The 23,325-nt window shown below is 46.0% G+C and overlaps 2 protein-coding genes across 7 annotated transcripts in view; both read right to left on the minus strand.

Annotated features, from left to right (window-relative positions):
- Positions 1 to 1,679: 1,679 nt before the first annotated feature.
- Positions 1,680 to 23,325, minus strand: part of LOC124201165 (guanine nucleotide exchange factor DBS-like) — a 28,834-nt gene continuing 7,188 nt past the window's right edge. The window contains exons 1-19 of one of the 4 annotated variants that reach the window (XM_046597648.1): positions 18,293 to 22,088; positions 7,701 to 7,784; positions 7,167 to 7,281; positions 6,837 to 6,927; positions 6,434 to 6,547; positions 6,140 to 6,256; positions 5,800 to 6,083; positions 5,570 to 5,690; positions 5,301 to 5,414; positions 4,819 to 5,220; positions 4,466 to 4,756; positions 4,199 to 4,396; positions 3,765 to 4,106; positions 3,471 to 3,671; positions 3,079 to 3,157; positions 2,699 to 2,972; positions 2,350 to 2,608; positions 2,129 to 2,264; positions 1,680 to 2,061 (exon numbers count right to left, since the gene is read on the minus strand). In XM_046597648.1, coding sequence (XP_046453604.1) covers positions 1,916 to 2,061; positions 2,129 to 2,264; positions 2,350 to 2,608; positions 2,699 to 2,972; positions 3,079 to 3,157; positions 3,471 to 3,671; positions 3,765 to 4,106; positions 4,199 to 4,396; positions 4,466 to 4,756; positions 4,819 to 5,220; positions 5,301 to 5,414; positions 5,570 to 5,690; positions 5,800 to 6,083; positions 6,140 to 6,256; positions 6,434 to 6,547; positions 6,837 to 6,927; positions 7,167 to 7,281; positions 7,701 to 7,784; positions 18,293 to 20,123 — 5,199 coding nt within the window. In that variant the 5' untranslated portion in view covers positions 20,124 to 22,088 and the 3' untranslated portion in view covers positions 1,680 to 1,915. Of the gene's footprint in view, positions 2,062 to 2,128; positions 2,265 to 2,349; positions 2,609 to 2,698; positions 2,973 to 3,078; positions 3,158 to 3,470; positions 3,672 to 3,764; positions 4,107 to 4,198; positions 4,397 to 4,465; positions 4,757 to 4,818; positions 5,221 to 5,300; positions 5,415 to 5,569; positions 5,691 to 5,799; positions 6,084 to 6,139; positions 6,257 to 6,433; positions 6,548 to 6,836; positions 6,928 to 7,166; positions 7,282 to 7,700; positions 7,785 to 9,008; positions 9,456 to 9,972; positions 10,436 to 18,292; positions 22,089 to 23,325 lie in introns of those variants that run through there. The other 3 variants (XM_046597676.1, XM_046597667.1, XM_046597656.1) reach the window with 3 other exon arrangements.
- On the minus strand, positions 10,036 to 13,398 carry LOC124201338. 3 transcript variants are annotated; one of them, XM_046597749.1, is made up of 3 exons: positions 12,774 to 13,398; positions 11,273 to 11,938; positions 10,036 to 11,059 (listed from the first exon to the last, which is right to left on the minus strand). In XM_046597749.1, exons 2-3 carry the CDS (start codon positions 11,882 to 11,884, stop codon positions 10,379 to 10,381), a joined length of 1,293 nt encoding a protein of 430 aa, XP_046453705.1. In that variant the 5' UTR covers positions 11,885 to 11,938; positions 12,774 to 13,398; the 3' UTR covers positions 10,036 to 10,378. The 3 variants fall into 3 exon arrangements, with proteins under 3 accessions (XP_046453705.1, XP_046453707.1, XP_046453706.1); XM_046597751.1 differs by having other exon boundaries at positions 11,273 to 11,981; XM_046597750.1 differs by having other exon boundaries at positions 12,585 to 13,398.

Consider the following 23,325-nt stretch of genomic DNA (forward strand, 5'->3'; position numbering starts at 1 on the left):
CTGATTTGCTTAACGAAATAATTCACGGCAGAGTCTTCAAAAGATGGTAATTTCAAAAAAAACCAACAGAAGAAAACCTGATTTGGGAAACATTTGCATATGCCAACCATTTTGAATGGAAGACGTTCATGAATAAAACAAGACATAAAAGAACCTCTCAACAGTAGGGTATTTTTGTTTTTTCGATTGGCTCTCGGTATAGATTATTCGATCCAAAAGAATAAGGTCCATTGAGAAACGATGGCTATACCTAAATAACCCAACATTTCCCGTATAATCAATTCATTAGGTTGGCAATTACTGTCAATTTCTAAATGATTCGCACAAATTGCCGCGTTCATTGACCTGAATCAAACATGACGACACGGTTGTTCTCATAAACCTCATTTCGAATCATAGGGCTACAGCACAGAGTGGATTAAGTTGGCGTCGTTAGCCATATAACGACACCGTGCCACTTTCCTAGAAATCAGTTGGGCTGCTGGATATATAGTTGGACAAAGTTGGGTTTCGGGACGTCGGCAAATGACATGCAATATGCCCTTTAAATGCCATATCTCATGCCCACAAGCTGCTGCCCCCGATGCGTATTGCATCGAGAAGATAATATAATGATGATGACGAGCCGCCCGCAGGACTCTTGGGTCCCCGCTCATTGGATAATATCGCCACCAGCAGCCAAATGATGAGAGAGTCGTAGAGGGCACCAAAAACCCATTACAATTGAATGAGGCTCCAAAATTGGACGAGCTATATCTCCGCCGCCTTGTTTCCGAGACGTGTCTTCGTCAGTCGATGAATCAAATCAATATAGAATAGAAACGACTATAACTGGAAAGGGACTCGGGGCCCCTTGAGCTGTGCAAGTTCTAATGGAGAGAGAGGGAAAGAGATCCCGCTGCATTTAGATGCGTGTATAAAAGAATCGAAACTATTATCTATAGAGTCTGGCCGGGACTCTCAGTCGTCGCTCTAACGGTCGTCGAGAGCTTATTTCTATTTCAACGGTCGGACGAATATTGCAGTATATCTCCCAGGGCTTTTATACACAAGGCAGCTAGCAGCAACCGAAACAGGGAAGTGTACTCAAGGCATCCGTGGATGGGGAGACAACCGACAACAGCAGCAGGCAATCACCTTCCGAGCGCTCTTTCCATGAACTCTCTCACTGGCAACAACTCTGAAAGCTCCCCCTCCCCTGTCTAAACAAAGTCTTCATCAATTCTTGATGCATATACTTGGAGAATCTCATTTTCTGACGTCAATCCAATGAATTCATTACGTCGTACCGTTGGGCCAGCAACAACGAACCTGAGCTGCATCTGGCGTGACTTTGCCGCCCCGGCAGCAGCAGTAGCATAGACTCACCTGGCGAACGCTGCCGAGCAATTGGTTCACGTGACCGCTTAGATACGCTCCTTTCCAGTATGAAGGACTTTCGCCATGTTGTGTAGCTTTTTGGTTTTGTTTTTGTATCTCTCATACTTTTTATATTATGCATTACGTAGCAGTATGAGATACAAGAGGTAGGACTCAGGTACACTACATACACGAGTAGAGCTTATGTAACACGAAAAACAGAGGGAGAGCAATATAAGTAACGGATATTCGCCATCCACTTTCTACACGCCGAAGGATTGTTTGGTTGGGAAAAAAAAAATGAAAGGAGAAAAATGATGAAAATGTTACAAATAGGCTGTATCAAATTCTTATATAAAAATCGATTAGAAATAGACACATCATCTGGCTGAAAAATTGGCAAAACAAACAAAAAAAACTGTGTAGACGTAATTATTATGTACAGCAAACTATTTTAAAAAAAAAAGGATGAAACGAAAGCTATTGGCCAATTTGAACTGAAGCGACAGCAGCGGGCTGCCAAAGGTTTTCATTTCCATTTGGGATTGTTCTGATTTCATTGTAGATGATCGTGTTCGCTGTCTTGACTGCTGACCGACGGCGAAGGAGTCCCGGAGCTACAAGGTGATTTGATGGTGGGTGCCGGGGCCGTCTCCAGATACGCCGATGGCGCCCATCCCTCTTGCGACGAGGAGTTGCCCACTTGAATTGAAATTGAAAATATATGCAATTGCCCTTTCAGAAATGAAAATGGGGAAAAGGCACTAACCTGATGACGGGCGGACGTACCACCATCCGGCGCATCCCACGCGAACAAGATCGACGATATCTCCTTCCCGAAGGCCGGCCTCGGTCGGTCCCAGAGGGGCGTAGTCGGCCAGCACAACGTAACGGCGTCGCAGTGGCTGAGTGAAATATAAAAGTCATGGCGGAAAAAAATGAACCCCTCCGTGAATTATCGTTCGCATTTCATGTTGAAAGAAAACTCACCTCGACGTGATCGAGATACGTTTCGCCCATGTCCTCATCGCTGAGGGAGAAATCGGTGCTCCATCCGTCATCTTCGTCGACAGTGGCCGAGCGGAGCATCCGGCTTCCAGACGAGGCTCTCGACGTCGTACTCGAGGCACTCGTGTCCACAATCGAACTCCGATCGCCAGCGCTGCTGACGCCACTGCTGCTGCTGCTGCTTCCGGCTGTGCTGTTGTTGTATTCCCAGGAGGAGCAAGAAGACGCCGGACGCAGGGATCTGACGTAAACAAAATTACAGTCGAAATTATTCGTCTAGTCCCCCAAAAATAAAAAGATAATCAACGTCAAAACGGTGTTGATTGCATACTTTGGACCGTAGGGAGATGATGGATGCGATGCGCCGTTGGATATGGATGAAGAATGCTGGATGGCTTTCTGGACGCCGCCAGCCGGAGCGACGACTGGGTGGCCGGAGCCAATCGATGATAACGCCGATCCGCCTGTACGCGATGTGGATGTCTGTGCAATCGTCTGACCTTTCAGCTGATGAAACTGATTAAGCAGAACGCGTTTGATCTCGGTAATCCAAGTTTCTTTGACATCTCGGGCTGGAGCTTGCAAAACCCAAACTTCGTGGCGACCTGCGGGACAATCAAAAAGCCCCAAAAGGAATGGATGATGAAAAGGGGGGGAGCCAAACCCACTTAAAACCAAAACAGTGTCGTCTTTTCAGCCCGACACACTCACCTTGGAGCCAAAGTTCGAACTTGCGGGCGTCGCTGCCTTTGCCGCTGTGAACCGTTTCCGTCAGACCAACTTCCGACATCTGCAAAATGCCCGCAAGCAATCACGCAAAATGAATCAGCAAAGTTCAATTAGCACATCATTCACCAAAATAGGGGCGGGGAACCATCAACCTCTTTTGTTTTTTTTTTGTTTTTTAATAAAATGGAAATGGAACCAACTCCATCATCAGTCATTAACAAAAAGTTCCAACTCCAGCACTCTCTTTATAGCTCCCCCCATCGGTGGTGTTTATACCGAAGATGGATGGATAATACAACGGATCGATACCCATCAGACTGTGTGAACCGAAGCAAGTGCTAGTCGTCATAAAAAGTTAAGTGGTGGTCTTTTACCTTCAGAAGGTGTTTGAATTGATAAGTGGCCTTGTCCAATTCTTTGCCGACGCGTTTGCACAAAACGACGCCTCGCTCGTACAGGAACACGTGACGCTGCATCGGTTTGAGCCGGAGTTCACGAAGCCGGTCACGTTTGCCCTCAGCCCACATGCTGAAACCTCCTTGCAGCAACAGCCGGCCCAGCTCTGCCAGACTTCCCTATTGATTCGCGCAAGAAAGTCGCGTAATAAAATATGCACCAACACAACTTTGACATTAACAAATAAAAAGTTTTTTTTTTTGTGTCTTTACTTGGTAACCGGTGATGGCCACTTGGTGCATGCTGTCGTTGACGCAACGGAGAACGGCCAACATGGCGTCGAGGGCCGATTGGAGATCGTTATCATCGCGGCTGACGTCGTCAGAGGAGCCTACAGGACATTGGCTGTACTTCATCAGATCCTTGAGCAGGAGCTGATACTTGGTGATCCTCTGAACGGGTTTGAGCAGGTAGGCACTGAGTGGTAATTTGTGTCCAAGGGTGGTTTGGCACTGGCGAAGGAAGGGGTTGTTCTCGCCCACCTGACGACGCAACTCTTCCGACTGTGGGATGTTTTGACAGTAGAAACTGTACAGAGAGTGCAGGTCTTCCGTCTGGGAGAAAGAAATATTTTTAGATCAGAGTGATAACTCCGAGTGGAATGCGACAGGATCCTTTTTGGCGTCAAGAGTAATGAATCTTATACATGTCTTAGGAAACAGGAAGCGACTAGCTGTGGGCTAGACAAGCTGCTCTCCAAGTCTGGCAGGAGAATCTGCCCGTGAAAGGCGCAGATTTCTGGCAAGTTGCCGAAAAGGACGTCCGTTTTGTCCACCAACTGAACAGGAACTTGGTAGGGTCCAGAGTGGTAAGGATCAGGATCCAGCAACTGATCCCTGTATCCCTGCAATGAAAAACAAGAGTGTCAATTCAATTCTTCATGAAGTGAATCAAGTCTCTTTGTTGTTCTTACTTTCAAAACAATGCTAATCTCGTTGACGTAAACCCGTTCCGTTTCCAGCAACTCGGTCAGGACGTGGCGAACTTTGACGTTGGCACTGACGGCTGGCAAAATGTTTTCCACTTCGTGTGTCGATTCTTTGCGTCCCTGGACGCTACCGTGAGAAGCCGAGCGGGCCAAAGACGACGGCTCGGGCGGCACAGTTTGGACAGGGCGGATCACTCGAGCTCGAGTGACGATTTGTCTGAGACCGACCGTTCGTCTATCACACATGACTTGAACGTCCTGAAGTCGCTGGATCACCTACAAGAAATTGTCTGGTGAATAAAAATATCAGAAAAATAAAATTTTATAGACTTGTATACCTGGTTGATTAATGATTTGGTTTCGGGAGTAATGATGTCCTGGAACATGTTGCGGAACTGTTTGGGATCACGGAACTCGGAAGCCGATGTAAAGAAATCTTCGATGTCGGCCAGGGCCTGAGCGGCGAATTCGGGCGAAGAGCATTTTTCCAGTTGCTGCGAGGCCAGTAGATCGACTCCCTGGGAACACCAGCGATTGGCCTTTTCGATGCGGTGGTACAAGTCGCGGGAGCGTTCCAGTGATTCCAGTCGTTGAATAAAAAGCTCGCGTAAAGTCTGGCTCATTCGTTGGAGTTCGATGCTCTTGGGGCGGACCGAATCGAGTACGACGGGACTGTCTGCGTAATCGGTCATCAATTTAGACGCATGACTGTAGAGCGCGTCGGCTCGATCCAGATCCAACTGAAAAATGAGTGAACGTTCCAAAAATTTAGCGACGGTCAAGGGCGTTTTCTCTCTCGAAAAACAACTCGTGTAACTACCTGGCAACGTGTTCGGCAATCGAATGTCTGTTGAAGCAGAGCGTCGATGACGGCCACTGTATCTCCGTCGCTCTCAAAGTCCGAAATCGTTTGGATATCCTCGTTGAGCACGATCTATACGAGCCATATAAAGGAGAAACAGAATGTGAACGGAATCTATAAAAGAATGTTTAACTGTCAACTCTCTCCCTTTTTTTATTAGCGGTCAACCAGGTGAAGAGAACAAACAAACAAAAATTACGGCCTTGTTATAATCTCTCGTTGTTTACCTGCAACTCTCTAAAATCGAGTTCGAACTGGCGTAGTTGAAGGCAGAGTTTCAGATGGGAGGCGTGTTTGTTCCAAAACTCGTCCAGCGTCCTTTGCGTCTCGTCCATTTGAATTAAAAGCCTGGGAACAACCAAATTCGCACGAGTGATAACAGTTTCTCATTTATCCGGTTTTGTAGGCTATACGGAACTCAAACGGGGACAATGATAACAAAGTGATAAAATGTTACCTCTCGACAGCCGTGATGTTGACTAGTTGGCCAGCCCAGGGCTCGCATCTGCGTCCAGGGGTGGCCAGAGGAGCTGGTTTCTTAATCAAGTTTAGCAGGGTCTCGCCTTGTGCGTTGGCGCTGTTCAACTCCGTTTTGAGACTGGCGTACTCTTGGCCCTGATGCTGAAGAACGGCCTGAGTGCTTTGCACATCGTTGGGCAACTCCGTGTCCTGGAGCCGACGTGAGAACTTGCGCAGGGCTGCGCCAATGTCGGCCGTGTTGGCCGAAAAGCTCTCCACCGACTATAAGAGACACGAAATTAATCCATCGGAAATCAATTGAAGACCAAACAACTTACGACTCGTGTATCGATCCATTCTTGGTGATTGTAGAACAAACAGCCGCCCAGCTCAATCGTCAACTGACTAGCATCGATCCGCTGGTGCAGCTCATCCAGGCAGCTGCAAACGACCACCTACATGGCCAAATAAAGAACAACACGACGACATGAAAGGGCCGCTAAACGAAGACAAGTTACATAATAACAAGAATCATGACGTCAATACCATCTGCTGGCGTGTAAGGCAACAGATGTAATCTACAGTTAGACATTATTATTATCATTAAAGCGCGTGTAGATGTTAGTACATACCTTGAATTTGAAGTCCTCGCGGAAGAATTTATTGCTGACTTCTGAGATGGCTTTCTGGAGGAGGCCAGACGGCCGCAGAACATAGACGACGGCAATCAGGCCGGGAAAGAAATTCTGCATCAACAAAAGAGAATTTAATAACAATCAAGGAAAGCCAAAAACGGGAAAAAGAACAAAACAAAATAATTTGGGGAAAAAAATGAAAATTGTTCCATTATTATGCGGAGAGTGCATCAAAGGGGCGTTAATGAATTCCCACATCACCGCGGAATGTTTTGACGATTTCACACACACACAGACGAAATGAAGTAGGAAAAATGTCAATGGACACGGATGACAGGGTGTACTACTGTATGCGACAAAAGACGAGTGTCAGTTCGACAATGGCAGCACCACAACATACCGAAAGCCGCAATAGAGTGGCTTTGACAGCGTTCCAGCGATCTGAGCGTCGGTCGACGATGAGAACGTAACCCAAATCTGCATCGTGCAACCTGGATATGGTGTGTACAAGAAGGAAGACGGTTGAAACCGCCAACGACGTTTTGGTTCAATCCGATGGAGAGAAAAGAGAGCAGAGTGCGTTGTGGGGCGTCGATTCCAGCCGGCACGAGTTTCAAATAAAAGAAAAAAAAAAAAGAATTAAAGATAATCATCGAAATAAATCCGTAAAAGGAGAAAACCACGACACGCCAGAGTGGGGATATTCCGGCTAAGGGTGGAAGAAACTTACGCGGGTACGGAGGTCAGGTAAACAATCAACTTCCTGTAATTATCTTCAGTTAGGGTGGCAAAGTTGCACCTGTCCGGGAATGTGATGATGGGGCGACCCTCTCTGGAACGTCCACCTATATTTTATTTTTTGTTAGATGCACAACAAAAAAACACACGTGGCACAATGTCAAACTAATAACGTGAAAAGAACACGAAGTGGGTCGGAACGAGTCAACTTTTTAGTTTTTCCCCCATCTCTATCCCGACCACCCCCCTTTTTTCACGTTCTACTATTCGAATATTATGGCCTCGCCTCTCTGTGTACAACAATCTGTATACTGCTGTATAGTTTGCATAAAGCCGACCGAATAAACTTATTCATTACAAAGTAGGAATGAAAAGGGCGTAGGTCGGTGGACCGACTCTATGACTAAATATGGTGTGGAAAAAATAATGAAACAATATAGACAAGCACGGAGAATGGATGAACTATTGCGGCTTCTATAAAGATGTTGGGAAGACACGCAAAGGTAAATTTAAAATTCGGACTTACCGGTCACGATGCCGTACTCGGCGCGCAAAAGTTCGGTGATTTCGCTGACTTTGACGGCTCCGTCGATGTGCTCCATAACATCATCTGCGAAAAAATGGTTAACCCAAGAGAGAAAAGAGATATGAGGTCACAATCGATCCATCAGTGCACACACTACCCACACGACAAAACAGACAAGAAAATCATCAGATTTTCCACGACACAAACGTTTTTGTTTTTTTCAGATTTAAAACACAGCACTCGAAGAATATAAGAAAATGCGGCCGTCAACAGCGACCGATCACGCTCGACTAGTTCAGCACGTTCTACCGACCAGGAATAATAATGGAAAGGAAAATACGAACCCCCCCCCACCGCTATACCTTCAACTATGGTATGGCTTATTCGTTTTCTATAGCTCTTCTTCTCTTTCCAGATATGAAGTCGGCTAAGAATAACTGAAAAAGCCAAAAAGGCTAGAGTAGTGCCGAGAGGCTATAGAAGAGAGATATGCTTATAGCATCCCTCTCTTCAATGTGCGACGGCGCTCCCCTCACGCCGACACACACACTCACAAAAACAGAGTCTACACAAAAGAGAAAGAAAGAAAAAAAAAGGAACCTGTTCCCAAAAAAATAAACCGAGCCCTCGAGGGATAAATGTGTGTTGGACACGACGGGCTGCCGTATCGGATGGCTGGATACGCTGGATATAGTATAGGTATATAGTAAAAACGGGTGAGATATACGGAATGTTATGCAGTACCCTTTTTTCTCCGTTGGCTCCCCGAAAGGAGATCAATCACTGAATTAAAATACCATCAAAACATAAAGAAAGAAAAGGGACACAAGATGAAGGTGGAGTCCATTCCAGGAAAATTTCGTTCCCTTTTCTTCTTCTTCTCTAGGGAGATAAGTAATATCATTCACCGTTACGTCGACGCCCGTCAGCGATCAATACCACTAACATTGAGCCGCCAGTCCAAAGTGACTAGTACGATAGAGAAAAAGGGACCATAGATACAAGAAACGGGGGGTGGCCATCGAGGAAGTGGAGTAACTAGAGTCGAAAGACGCCACTTGGGTAATTATGTTGGTCACAATTAAGTATTTCTCCAAAAAAAACAAAACTCTAAAAACACGAAAGAGGTCGATGTGGTTGAAAGCTGTCACCGTGATCTTTTGACCTCCCGACGTACGTACGGACAAACGAGGAGCAACCCCAATGACGTCTCGAGACGTCATAAAGTGAAAAGGGGGTTCTTTTTGGGCGTGTACACCGAGAGAGAGAGAAATAAGATTTCGCTGGATTGCATATATAAGAATATACCATCGTCGCCTCCCTGAATTGCTGAGGTTTCTGCCAGGATTGTTTCTTTCACTTCATCCGACGTCGCCTCGTTGCCGAAACGGATTACGTGATTCTGCAGAGATAGTCGATCTCTCTCGTTTTCCTCGTCGTGGGATGGCGCATCTGCGGTTGTTGGCATCTCTTTTTTCTTTTTCCCACTGCTGTGGCGCCTACTACAAGGAAAACTACCGTACAAAAGAAAAAAAACCTATCCAGCGGGATAAATCTAAACGCACCAAGTGACTTGAGACTCGACTGTTGTTTGCATTCGACTACCGTTCAGCTTCCAAGTGGCAAACGATCCACTCACTCACTCACGCGAACACAATAATAAATCGAACACACACAGCACACAAATGTGTGTATAGCTATAAACTTCCGTTCGTGCTGAAATGCACCACAAACACAACACATCCCCCCCCCCATCCCCGCAACCGGAATAAATAAACGGGAATTGTGGTCGGTTTTTTTTTTTTTACTAAGTATATCCTGTCTGGCGACATTTTTGATTTCAATCAGCGAATCCGGGCGTATTGTACCAAGTTCTAATTTAAAAAAAGAAAAAGATTAAGTTCAATTTGGTTCAAGCCGCAAACCATAAATAATCCGGAATTGTGGAAGGCTCGCAATCAACTAGACAGCCGCTTGACATGGCAGTTTGTCCTATCCGGCGACAAATTAATGCGCTTCCGTTAAAAGCCGAGATCCCATCAATCGATAACGCCTACTGCGTACTGAATCTCGTGTGTTCCGGCCAGTCGGATAAGATATAAACCCCCTCCCAAAGTTCCAGTTCAAAATAGAAATAAACAAAAAGAAGAGTTTCCCGCTAGGGGAAGTCAAACAAGAGATGATCTACTACGACCAACAAACAAACAAAAAAGAAAGAAAACTGAAAACTAAAAAAAAAGAAAAACCAAAAAATAAGTGAAGAGAGAATTACCCATGTCCTCGAGTTCATGGCAGAAAATCTGGTACATCGGCACAGACACACACACACACAGACTCACTTATAAAGGAGAGTTATATATACAATCACGGGCACACAGGAGGATGGCAGAGCGGTTAAGACAATTCCTGAACCAATTCAAATTTTGTTGTCTGTCGAAACCAATCGATGAAAGAGCAAAGGGAGTAACGACAGATGTGAGCTCCGAGTCGGAGGAAGATGGTGTACAGAATGCGGTGGGCAAAACGTAAAAGCAGCCAGGAGATTCGGAACGCGGGCAATAAGCACACGCATCGCATGTCGTATAGTACATACTCGGCAATAGAGAAGAAGAAGCGAAGGGGGGAGCGATATCAACACACACAAAGTCTATGGCAGCGCCATCTCGAAGCTTCATCGATCAGACTGGAGCCGGCCGACATTCGAGCGGAACATCCTCCTCCTCCTCCGCTGGACTAGGTGGAGTAGCTGGCGCAGGCGCCGCCACTGGCGCTGTCTTCTGGCAGACGGCCGAGTCTTCCGCAACAACAACAACAACACGATCAGTGGTGACGACTGGCGGTGGCTGTTCCAGGTGTTTCGGCTCGCTGGAAGCGCCGGAAGACGTCCCGCCGTAAGATGGCGAGTGGAGCGGCTCGGAAGCCGATGGAATGGTCGCCGGACTGCTGAACTTGACCAGCGGAAATTGCCGCTTCATAAAGTGTCGAAACGTCGAGAATCCCAGCCATTTGGTTCCGGGTTCGAAATGTTCCATGTACTCCTTGTAAGCCGAGTGAACCGTTTTGTAGTTGATGTCGGGCGGAAGAACGACGGCGGCGGATCGCTCCTTGCCTTTGGTTTTGTTGGTCGGTTGATTATTCCTTCCGGACTGTTTGTTCTGGGCTCGCTGGATGTAACTCTGCAGAAAGGCGGTGGCCTGTTGATAAATGTCCAGCGAGAAGCGATTGTGCGGCCGTTTGCCGTGATTGCCGTGCACGCGAGGCGTCACTCCGTGCGTCATGATGTGCTTGCGAATCCGCTTCAATTGGTATTGCGTGCAATTCTCCAAGTACAAGAAGGCTTCCAGGCAGATTTTCTTGCCCTGTCGTTATCGACATCAAGACAATTAGACAACACAAAAAGAAAAAGAAATGGAACGAAAAGGCGCCGTTACAAACTCAATTAACCTGAACATCAACAAGTTGATGGTCAGCCTTGGGCTCGGGGGGCCATTTCGCGGTTGCAATTGTCTTTTTTGAGAGTATACGTAACGATGAATGTGACTAGTAGTAGGATGTTGCGTAAAAAAACGTACCTGGAAGACATACTGTGTGTGTAAACGTTTCCGTTCGGTGCGTCGGGCCGTCTCTTCCGGATTGGATAGGGAGGCCATAGTGACGCCCATGAGGTACATGTCGTGCTCGCTGCGGGTCAGTTCGGCAATGTTGAGCCGATGTCGATAAGCCGATTCGGGATTGATGTTGCTGAAACACGAGTCACCGTCGCGACATTCGCAGCCCTGGGCGAAACGATCCGCCACCTGTTCGACGCTGGCCTCCAGGCCGCAACTGGACTCGGACCCGCTATCGCCGGCTGTTTCGGCTGCGTGATCGACGTGACTTGTCACCGTTTGGCCAGTTGTTTTTGTCGTCGTCGTCGTTTTCTTCTTTTTCTTGGCTGCCGGTTTGGACGGGCTTTTCTTGGTTGCCGGGCACTTTTTTTGGGCCGTTTTCTTTGTTCGTTTCTTATCGATTTCGTGGGTCGTCGTCTCTGGCGGTGATGTCAGAATTTCCCGCTGATGATCCAACTGATGGCGATGACTCGACGAAGCTACCGACAACTCAGAGTCCGTTACAGAAGTGGCGTCGTCATCGACGTCGACGACATCGTGACCCTCTGAACCCAAAGGCCGGCAATCTTCTTCCATTTTTATTTCCTTCTTTTTTACACAGTTTGACGACTTGGCTGCTGTGCTTTTTCTCTTTGATGGGAATCGAGAATTACTCGCGGAAATGTATAGTAATCTCAATAAAAAAAAGAAGGAGATATGGAAAACAAAATGGCGAAGAAAGAAACAAGGAGGAGGCCCGAGATGTGACACAAGATTTGGCAGCCGTAAATCTTCTTTTTTTTTAAAACGAACAACACACAAAAAGCGAGAAAATGTTGGCGTGGAAAAAGTTCAAGAGGTTAGTGAAAGAAGAGGTGGTAACAACAGAACGGTGATTCAGCATCCATAACTAATGACACGTTCCAGAAAAATAAGCAAAAAGGAGATTTTGTTTTTCTTCTAGTGGGAGGGCAAAGATTTAGATGGAATGGACGTTGTTCGGGAGTAGACACACACTACACTAGACAGGCGAATAAGGGAGGACCGAGTATACAAGACACGATTATTGGCCTGTCAAGATGAAATGAAATTGCACCGTTGTTCGCCAGAACCAAACAAAGGAGGAACAACCAGAAAGAAAGAAAAAATTATCAACAATTCAGCCTTGCATTCAAACAAACTGCTGGTTATTACGAAAGAAAAACATGAAAGAAAAATTTGAATTTCAGAAAATAAGCCCCAAAAACAATTCAAAAAGAATTTTAATTTAAACCAAAAAAAAAAGGAAAGAGCTTACGGCAGAAATCAACGAACGGGATTTGGGTGTGGACACTGGTGCCTCTCGGCTATGAGAGAGAAATATCGCTGGCCAGCAGCAGAAAAAGTTGTTGATAAAGGCGAGTATCGTTCGGTTTGGAACGCACCAAAACAGACCTTACGAAAGGAAACGAACCAGCGGACTGGTGTCAGAGAAAATCCCAATTACCTGGCCGTTGGACAAAGTAACGATCGTTTCAATAGCACAATCACGTCGGGCACAATGTCACGATGTTTATCAACACGAATTCCACGATGTAAAACTTAATTGAAACCGGTTACGAGGTGAAAAGAAGAGGACGTTGAAGGACGCTAACGAAGGACGTCAAGGTTGTGGGGGCAGCCATGACAGTCGACTCTACCGACAAAATCCCACAACCGAGTGAGCCGGATGGGGGAGGGATGGCAAACCACGCCCACAATGGCGCTCATTTCAAAACCAAGATAGCGCACCACTCGACAAAAGAAAAAAAAAAAAACAATGTTTGTTGCGCTGGAAGAGGAAAACTTTCGCCCGATTATTACAGGCTAGGCTTGCAACAAAACATCAGTTCAATGCCCGTCGATTCTTGGCTAAAAATTTTCTCACAGAACATTAAGTAATAACGATAATGATAATGAAATGAAATTATTCATTCGAACATAAATATATAAATCAGAGATTTCTAGTCTAGTTTCTAATAACTCGACTTGCGGTTTGAATTCTAATTCATCACGCGATTGAAGTTTTGCCTAGAGTTATTAATACCATCCCTGTTTTCGGATTTGAACGATGAACGAAAAAGATAGGCTACAATCTTTTTTAAAGATTTTCTATTTATTTTTTTTTCGCCAATAACGTTGGGGAAATTGTTAATAAATAAAAAAGGAAATCTGCTGGTCATCGGTTGCTGGCGTTCCGTTCACTTGAACGTCGCCGATATTAAGAAAGGCGAGATGTTTTTTTGAGGTTAACGATGGGATCGGGAGAATGTTTTTTGCCGTTTAAGATTTTATATTTGTTAGTTACTTCTGGTTCTCATTGGGGAGTTGATTGGCTTCAGTGGCGCATGGCGTTGTAAATAGAATGTGGGCCGTTCAACAAAGAAGGTGAAATTTAGCAGTTGGACAACGATTTATATTGGATACTTCTCTCAGTCTGATTCGTCGGCGTTTCCATCGATATTCATTCGAAAATACCTGCGAATCGCCATCGGCACAAGACATGAATGAAAAAAAGTCTCGTTAGCATTTTCTTCACGTAGTGGCGTTAGTTATGATCCAACTAGCCATCCATCAACATAAAAAAGAGGAAAAAAAGTTTATAAATATATAGTCTCTCCGGCTATAATATGGCTGGGGTCTCATATCCACTAATAACAATTCACAGTAGTGAATATAATATGACTGACGATCGGGAAAATGGATGGTTGGCCATTTGCAATATGGTAACGAGGGTCCAAGAGGATTGGCCGCTACATATGGCCAGGTAACAGCGAACCACAATCGCTTGGCTTTCCATGTTTCGAATAATCATATTATTGCCTTGATAATTCTATATTGGTCGTTATAAAGAAATTATCAATTCACAACCGAAAAATGTAGATAACAATTGCTAGTTTGTTATAAAAAAATTACTCGTGGAAACCAAAATTTGGACGACGAGAAAACTGAGAGAAAACCACTTTTCTCTTTCTCACAGCAGGCAGCGCAATTTTTAATTGAGTTATCAACCGAGTCTCAAGGCACAAGGAAAAATATAAAATAATTGTGTTAAATTTTTTTGTCTTCCTATATACTGTTATATGGCCGAAGTGATCAGCCGCATTGTAAAATCGATTGATTGGCCATCATCTTGTTCGTGATAATCTATTTTCTGTGGTCAAGGGAGAGGCGAAGAAGAATGTCGTTTTTATACTTATAATGCTTCTTGTTCGACCCCAATTATATTGGCATAATTTCATTATATATACGTGGTTTCAGCACGCCAAGGACGGCGGAATGAAAATGTTGGTATGCGCCATCGAATAGAGAAGCTGGGTCGTATTATTTAACACTAAACAACATTTAGTAGAATGTTTAGAAATTCTTTTAAATTATTGACATTGTTGGCCTTCGCCTTATTGACATTTATTCGTCTGTAAAGTGAATGCTGGCGTCAGTTTTTTTTTCGAATAATCTTGTCCGGTGTGTCCTTGACACATAGCAGCACAAAAAAACGGTTATAACAAAGTCTGAAATAATTGATTGTGCATAGTATCGATTGACAGCCACTCACGAAAAAAATGACGGACAAGAAAAAAAGTGTCCTAATGTGATTCGATGCTGGCGTTATCAGTATGTACAATGGAGATAAAGTAGCGCAATACCCCGCATCACGATTGTGCGTCCCCAGCACATATTACGATTCGAATCTGCTGGCCATTCCGTTTGCCTTTTACAGGGACGGAACCCGTTTGTGAAAAATGCGCCAAAACTGGCCTCATCGTGAAAACAAAAACAACAAGGCGAACTCACACAGCCCGTCAAGCGGATCGTCGTACATATATATATACTTCACGTTGACAGAGAGCGCAAAGCAGCCGGCGCGTTCGTTTTCCATCATCATCGCTTGAACGTTTTCTGCGTGTTGTTTTTTTTTTGCTGTTGTTGTTGGCTGCATCTCGCCCTGACATCGTGATGAATGACCGAATAGACGAAACGGCAAAAGCGATAAAAAGAGACCGCGCTACAGCTCAAACGCTGACCCAGACTTCACTCTCCGGGAATAGAGTGCCTGTCTGTTGTGTACGTAATACCATGTTACTTTTTGTGAGGGGGGGTTTGTTCAGATGATGATCAAGCTGGAATTGCGCAAAACAACCTTTAGCCTCCCCACTGTTCCTTCCCAGAAAACACACAAAAATAAAAGAGTCAGTTTTTTTTTTAAAGTTACCGCCGTTTCTCGTGACGCCGGTACTGGTTCTCCATTAATGGAAGTCAAATGCGGGCTACACAACAACAACAACAACTCTCTCCGAATATGGTGGCCTCACCTCGTTATACTTTTTTTGAAAGAGAGTTAAAGAAAAGGACACACCAGTTATAATAAACGCGGGACTGAAGGAGAGAGTGGCTTTGGTTTGTTTTTTTTTCTCTTCTAAATATTTCAGGGGAAGGAAAAAATTGAAACATAAGAGATCAGTGATAAAACTTTCGTTCCGATAACGTTCGTTTCTTTTTCCCACACCAAGTGCGCGCTATATGTGCTATACTGTAATAATTTTCAAATGAAACAGGCAGAGAGAGAGAGAAGCGGTGACGGCGGTCGTTTGTTTGTCCTTATTCTCCCTCGGTTTGCTATGTCGTCTTCTTTTTATTTTTTTCCCAGCCGCATAGAGAGTGAGAAAGGGGCGTCTTCTCTCTCTCGACAGCAACAAAAATATATATTCACGGAGCGTGTCGTCATCTTATTCTCTCCCGAATGCGGAACTTTTTCTTTTATATTTCGAGAGAGAGAGATTCCTATTTCTTCTTCTGGTATTTTCAGAGCTAGTCCATCCGTCTCGATGGAATAGACTACGTGCCATATACTACTATGATACCCCCCGATTTGAAATGTAATAAGAATGATGAAGCTCAATTTCCCATTGTTACATTTGTGCCGAGAGTTTTTGCTATACTGCTGGCTACCGTTGGCCATCAACGGGAATCGAGAGAAAGAAAAAGGCGATCAACCGACCGTTAAGCAATCGGAACTTTATGTTTATCGGTCATTCGTCGTCGCGGGAACGCGTGGGACGTTTGGGTCCCCCCAAAAACTGTTACCATCAAACGTTAGATATACTGTTCTTAAAGAAACATGTATACATAAGTATAGACTACACAGGATGATGTGATTCCTATACGGACTGTCCCATTTTCCCAGCCATTTCCCAGCTCCTTCCGACACACCTGGACAACATCTAAACAAGGCATTAACACCGGGCTGTGTTGCAACCAAGATGTAAAAAGATGGGCACACAACAACAACAACAACCTACTTCATCTGCGCTCACGCAGGCGGGTGGGGGGTTTCTCTCGACACCAATCAACGCGCATAGAGATGACAGAGTTATTAAAAAAAGACACAGGAGTATAGTGAAATATAATAAACCATCGAATAGATAGATGTACTACAAGCCCCCCAAACGGGAAGTATCAAGTTCAAGGTACTAATAAAAATTCTTTCGTTTCCCCATCGTAAACCAGCAGGTGAAAAAAACAAAAAAACAAAAGAAAAGAAAGAAGATGGCTGGGAGAACAACGACCGGAATGTCTAAACGTTTTTCGAACGTCTTTCAAGCTGGAATGACGTTTTATATCCAGCGCTAGCCTAGCTATATAAGAGTGTTAAAAAACGCGAGGCATCCGTAAATGTTATATTAGTTAAAAAATTATTTCTTTTTTTTTCTCTCAATTATATTTCCGACCGCAGGTAGCCTTGAGAAATGGGGAAACAACCCAAAAAAAGCCACAAAACAACATTTTCAGAAAGCGAGAGAAAAACAACAACATCAAAGATAATTTACACGCCTAATGGAATGTACCGTGTAAGTACAGCACACACACACACACAGTCTATAAGCTCGGCGGTTGTGCTGTGCTGATTGAGTGGGCGAGTGCGCAAAGCGGACACAGATGGCCGAAGTTTTTCTAACTATTTTTTTTTTCGGTTGTTGTTGTTTCCACGGAAGTTCATTTTGCGGGAGTTATATAGAGGCGCAACTCTATAGGATATATAGAGAGAGACTCACGCCAAAAGCGCTACTACCTAATGATGCGGGCGGCAGCAACATTGCACCTAGTCCTCTGATGCCTTATTCGTTATACCTTCTTTTATATTTTCGCTCTAGACCGCCATCGTGAACCTTATTTTCTCTCATCTGATAGTTTCCTTCGGCTTATTTCTTTTCTTTCTATTTCTTGTTGTGTGTGTGACTATAATTTCTATCGACTTATTTCGCCTCACGGACTCTCTTCTTCGCTTAGATTTCGCCGGCGTCTTTTTATTTAGATTTTTTCGGTTGTTTTTTTACAACCCCGTGAGTGATTTTTCTTCACGCGCTAATCCATGCCAACCCGTAGGGTCCACACGCTGCACCGGGAGATTTCCTTTCGGACTTTGGGATATCAAAACAATTTTTTTTATTTTTGGGTTCGTTCGTGCTAGGGAAACACGAAATGTAATGCATCGAAGCCATAAGGCAATAAAGGAAAAAAAAAGAAATATCTTTTTTCTTTCACGAGGGTAGTAGCTACACAGCGGCGCAGTTGTTGAACACAGCCAATACACGCGGAAGTCGTTCATGTGGAATGAGTCGGTCAGCCGCGCGGTTGTAATAAAACAAGATGACCAGAAAAAGAACAAGCAGAAAAAGAAGAAAAAACAACAGGAAGAAAAATGTACGTATAGACGACGACCAAAAAAGAAAAAGAAACTATACAAGACACAGCACGTGCTGTGCGCTCTCTCTCTCTTTGCATGTCAAATGACGCCGCAGATCCCCCCTCCTCGACTTTAGTCGCATTAAAAGATATACATACACAGGACGGAAATTAGCGTCGTTAATGTGCGGATAAAAGCAAAAAATTCACGCGGAATTATATACAGACGCGGAAGGAATTTGTTGTAGCGTATTATACGCCAATTTGCGGCTGGTGTTGTTAGATGATTATTACGAGACTGACCTTGTATTAATTTCAAGTGCAAACGGCCCTGTTTGAGCTCGACGTAGGCGGGGACGCTGCCCGTCACTTGGCGTAGCCACTCGAGGTAGAAAATGCCGGAGGTCGTTCCATCGCAATGCGACATCATCATCTGCTGGTGGTTGTGGTATTGCTGATGAATGGCGTCGTCCTCACCATCGTCCTCCTCCTCCACCTCGTCGGAACAAGAAGGAGAGGAGGAGGAAGCCGGATGCGGGTCGCCCATTAAAGAGGCCGGCCCGTGGTAGCCGCTGGACAGGGAAGTGTTGGCCGTCAACATGGTCAGGTACGACGAATCAGAGAAGCGACTGTGCAAACTGCCATTGTCGCCAACGGTCAATGTCGTGGTGTAACCGCCGTCCTCTTCTTCCTCCCCATCGCCCAAACTCTCCTGACTAATCGACGTCCAACTTTTGCGCAATCCCGACCTGGAGGTTGTTGTCGTCGTCGTTGGTTGTTGCTGTTGCTGCTCCAACTGTTGTTGTCGATGCGCCGTATCGTCGTTCGACGCCGGCCCAATTGTCGACGACGGCAATAAATTGACCGCGTAATAAGAAGCGCTGGACAAATTTTGCTCGACGCTCTGCTTCTTGATGCGGGCCATTTCTAAATAGTGCTTGGCTTTGAAGGTGTTGAGCAAGAACTGCTGGCCGTCCAACTCGGTCAAAATCGGAACCGAAGCCGCCGAAGGCCTTGCCCGCACCGAATTGGATCGTGTCACCAATAGCGGACGCTTCTGGTGGCTCTGGTACGATCTCATGCTGAGGAACTGACGCCGGAACGGGTTGCTGCTATTTCCAGCCATTCCACTAGTACTACTAGTCGTAGGGTCCGCCTGCTGGACAGCCGGCCAACCGCTGCGAATGGCCGGCACTTGATTATTGTTGACACAGACCTGGATATGATCACGCGGATGGCTCGACGCTTCCCCCAAGCGTCGCGACGTCGTCGACGGCATCGATCGATCGATTTTCTCGCCGGAATCGCTGCACTGGAGGAGTAGAGCGGCGCAGCTAACGGCCCCTCGCAACCGGCCAACGCCAACGCTGCCACTGCCGTCTTGATCACCCGCAGCGTGATCGGCGTCGTCACGAAGGGAGAGATTAGACGTTGGAACCGGAGGCGTTATGGGCAAGGGCGTGGGCGGTTGGGTTAGTCTCATCGACTCGCCGCTCAGCCGAGTGGAACGGACGCTGTGGCGGCCAGCCGGGCCGCCGTTGACAAAGACGGGAGTCGTGGCATTTTTCTGGGCCGGCAACATCGTCGTCGTCCGTCCGTGCATCATTGAGCAGGAGAGGCTTTTGTGACGGCCACATTTGTTCAGTGTGTTATTGCTAAAGGACTGGTGAGACCACGACTCTTTGTTGATCCGGGGCAGCCGGATCGGCAGGTTCCGGTGACGGACGAACGGCAAAGGCGTCGGCTCGCCCGTCTCGCTTGAACAACCACCAAAGACGCTCGTCATATTGTCATCAGCATTGCTGGCCATCGTTGCGTCGCTGCTGTTTCTCCTTTGCGATCCATCATCCGAACATCCGCGTGCCATGGCAGCGGCTGCCGGAATTCCATTCCGGCCGGCGGATCTGTTAATAGCGCTCTCTGCAGCAAGGACGGCGGAAGCGTTGCCCCAATAGCAGGACTGATGGTGTCGGCGTGAGGATTCCGCCCGGCGCGGATGCTGCTGCTGCTGCTCGTACAGCAGATGCGGATGCAGCTGAGATTGGAGCGGCGAAGGCAGCGAGCGATGCCGATCTTCTTCCTGCTGCTCCAGCGGCTGGTGGTACGAGTAGGAAGCCGATCTCGCGTTGCCCATTATGATGGCCGTCTCATTCTCTTTCTTATACAATGGAGAGACGGGCGGGCGCTCACACAATTTGCGATTCAAAACTTTTGTCTCTTCTACTTCAATTATTATGTGAGCGGCGGCGGAGGCGGCGGCTGGGGGATTTGCTGGCGCATTGGACACAAAGAGACTGCTGATGAGCAACGACGTCTTCTTCCGGAATTATGGCAACAACAGGATCGTTTTTTTGGGGGGACACAAAGCCCAGCACGCGCATATAAATGACGGCCTTCGCTTTTAGTTTTGAATTCACCAAGAAATGGCGAAATAAGGAAGATGGAGCCAGCAGCCAGACGCCCCGCTATAAAGAGGATCGATTCCGGCGGAGGAAACAAAAGAATAAAGTCAGTCACGTCGCCTCTTATATGTATCCGCTCTCGCACACAGACGACGGGTATAACAACCAGACTATCAAGCAAACAGTTCACGATCCCGGAGTTGTTGCTCTTGTGGCGGCGGCAGAGCGTTGAGAAATCGATGCGGAAGGCGGACGACGCGATTTCGCTTCTTCTTTGTTGTTTTGTTAGACACTGGAAATAGACGCCCCGATGGTTGTTGTTATTTCTCTCGCGCCCAGTTCCATTCACTTCGACGCCCGTAAAGTTGAAAAAAAAAAGCGGACGTGTAACGGAATGAGTTTGTCTAGATAGATTTCCTCCGGTTGAATTTAAAAAACAAGTCAGCCGCACATGCACAGGATGCTGTTAAGTAGGTGCTTTTTCTTGTTGATCCAACTGTCGATAAAGAGGCGATGCCACCAAGAAATAGAATTTTAAATATAAAAGGGCGACACAATTGGAATCGGAGAGAGGTAGACCAGCACAGGTCAACAGCCCTTTTGTTACTAAACAACAAACGACTATTTGAATAGATCTCTCCTTATTTGACCGCCACAAAGAACAAGGCCCTCCTTCACAAAAAAAAAGAGAATGTCCACTCGAATCAAAGTAATGGCGACCTTATTGGTTCATGTGGGATTCTCCTCTTCTTGGTAGAGATTCTACACGCTTAAAAGATTGGCAATACGGGCGATAATCCTCTCTCACTCTTTCCCAAGAACTAGTTTATGTTGCGACATAGAAGGACATCGGGGCTCTCTTCTGTTAAGACACTTGAGCTGACCAAAAAATATCCAAGGGGAACCTCTTTTATCAACGATCGTTATTGTGTCCGACCTATTGGCCAACGAGTTTTTATTCTTCTTCTATTCAAAAAGACCAAAAGTGACCCAAGACAATAGATAACAATGGACACGTATGAAATTCCGTTTTATAAGGAACTTGTTTGTGTGTGTCCGTAAAGGGAGCGGGCTATTTTCTGCGGGCTCACTTCTTCGTCTACTGGAAATGACAGCAACTGTGTTGTGTCGCTGCTGCTTTTGGCAGAGCGGATTGAAAGTCGTTTATTGATTCATCCAGTTGTGAACTCGACGACACACAACACGCAACACCCGAAACTGATACCGCGACAGTCAGCGACACTCACAATTACACAGTTGATATCAACTGGAGTATATATAGCTGGCACTTTCGATTATTATCTTCTCTACTCTTTGCGCATTCAAATTCTTTTGTTGTTTCGTCTGGAAAGGGTTGAGCAGCAGCACACGTAACGACGTCATTGGAAATCGATTCGGCCATCCATCTTCATCACTGGAATTGCTGGGCGCTTGAATGGGCCAGCAGCAGATAGTATAGTGAGTTCTTCTTTTCTCTTGAGTTAACAGCGTGACTGATGGCGCTCGCGAGAGCCCAATCACAAAAATGATGACGCCAAATAAAATTCTCTAAACAAGAAAATTGAGGTGCGCAAAAGTCAATTGTGAGACTATCCCGGCTCACGCAACCACAACACACACAACTACACACAATGAGAAAGCTCGCGAAATAAAAGACGATCCGTCGTTGTGGACGTCGGCAACTGAACTGAAGTTCCTCTGGAGGAACGAAGGGGCTGGCAACTCTCACGATGCTGAACAACGGCCATACCCCAACGCGGTTCAAAGCCCGTCGTGTGCGCCAGGCCAGAGAGAAGCCCAGCCACCACATGCGCCAAGCGAGGGTCCGTGCGCGCTCGACAAGTGGAAAAATATTTCAATTTCGGTTATTCGAAAATAAGGGAAGAAAGAGAGAAGAACAAAATGAAAAATACCATCTCCAGGGGAAACGTGTTATTCGGCTTATTACTTTTGCACACGTTGGGGTTGTCGCAACTTTTTTTGTTTTGAGCCAAAGTCAAAATGGCGTTGCCAATGCAACGCATATACTTAGTCCTGCTGCTGCACGGTGGGATAAACACACGCGGGCGAACGACACCACCACCACCGCCACCGCCAGAAATATAAAAGGAAAGTCTCGGTCTGAGAAACAACCAAAATAATAAAAACAAAAGGAAGATGCTCTGCGTCGTACCAACAGCCGGATGGCGATTTTTCTCTTCTTCTTATCATTTCCTTCGCGCAGGATTCGACCGTCGTGTCTTTTGTCGTCCGTTCATGGGGGAAGAAAAAAGGGCGTTTATATTGGAGAATGTCTGGTTTCACTATAAATCACGCCGGCTGCAAGAGAGAGAGAGAGATGATAGCCAAATATCTCAGACTGTGACTCTGCGCTAGCGTCCATTCAGCAGCCTCTCCTCCTCCTCTGTACATCCACGAATCTTTTCTCGCTTTGACGTCGTTTCACGCAGCCCATACACATCCAGCCGAGGTGAATAGACTCGCCCTCTCTCATTCCTGGCATGCCCCAACAGCGCACACAGTCACGGAGCCTCTATCTAGCCATTTTAATTAAATTTTCGTCCATGACTCTAAGACATCACGGGCTGTCGAGTCGAACTGCAGTTCGATATGCTTTTGAAGTTGCTCGGAAATTCTTTAATTAACTCGTTGCGGCGAGACAACGGCAGCAGCAGCAGAGACTCGGGAGCGGCTGACACTGTCAATCTCCCCCAATGGCAGTTTGGTCAGATTAATTTCGCCAGATGACAGTTTCCAACCCCACAGTTACTTACGTAGGATACGTCAGCCAGCAGCGGAGAGAATGACATTTGTGTTTTTTTCCTTCTGATTATTATTCTCCGCTCGAGAGGTTAGACTGATAATCGCCTTATCCTGCCAGAAAAATAAATGCATGTGTACAAAGCCAAGCAACTGTATATTGGCATAAGAAAA

The sequence above is a fragment of the Daphnia pulex genome, chromosome 2, assembly GCF_021134715.1.
Source record: "Daphnia pulex isolate KAP4 chromosome 2, ASM2113471v1".
In the NCBI taxonomy this organism is placed as follows: domain Eukaryota; kingdom Metazoa; phylum Arthropoda; class Branchiopoda; order Diplostraca; family Daphniidae; genus Daphnia; species Daphnia pulex.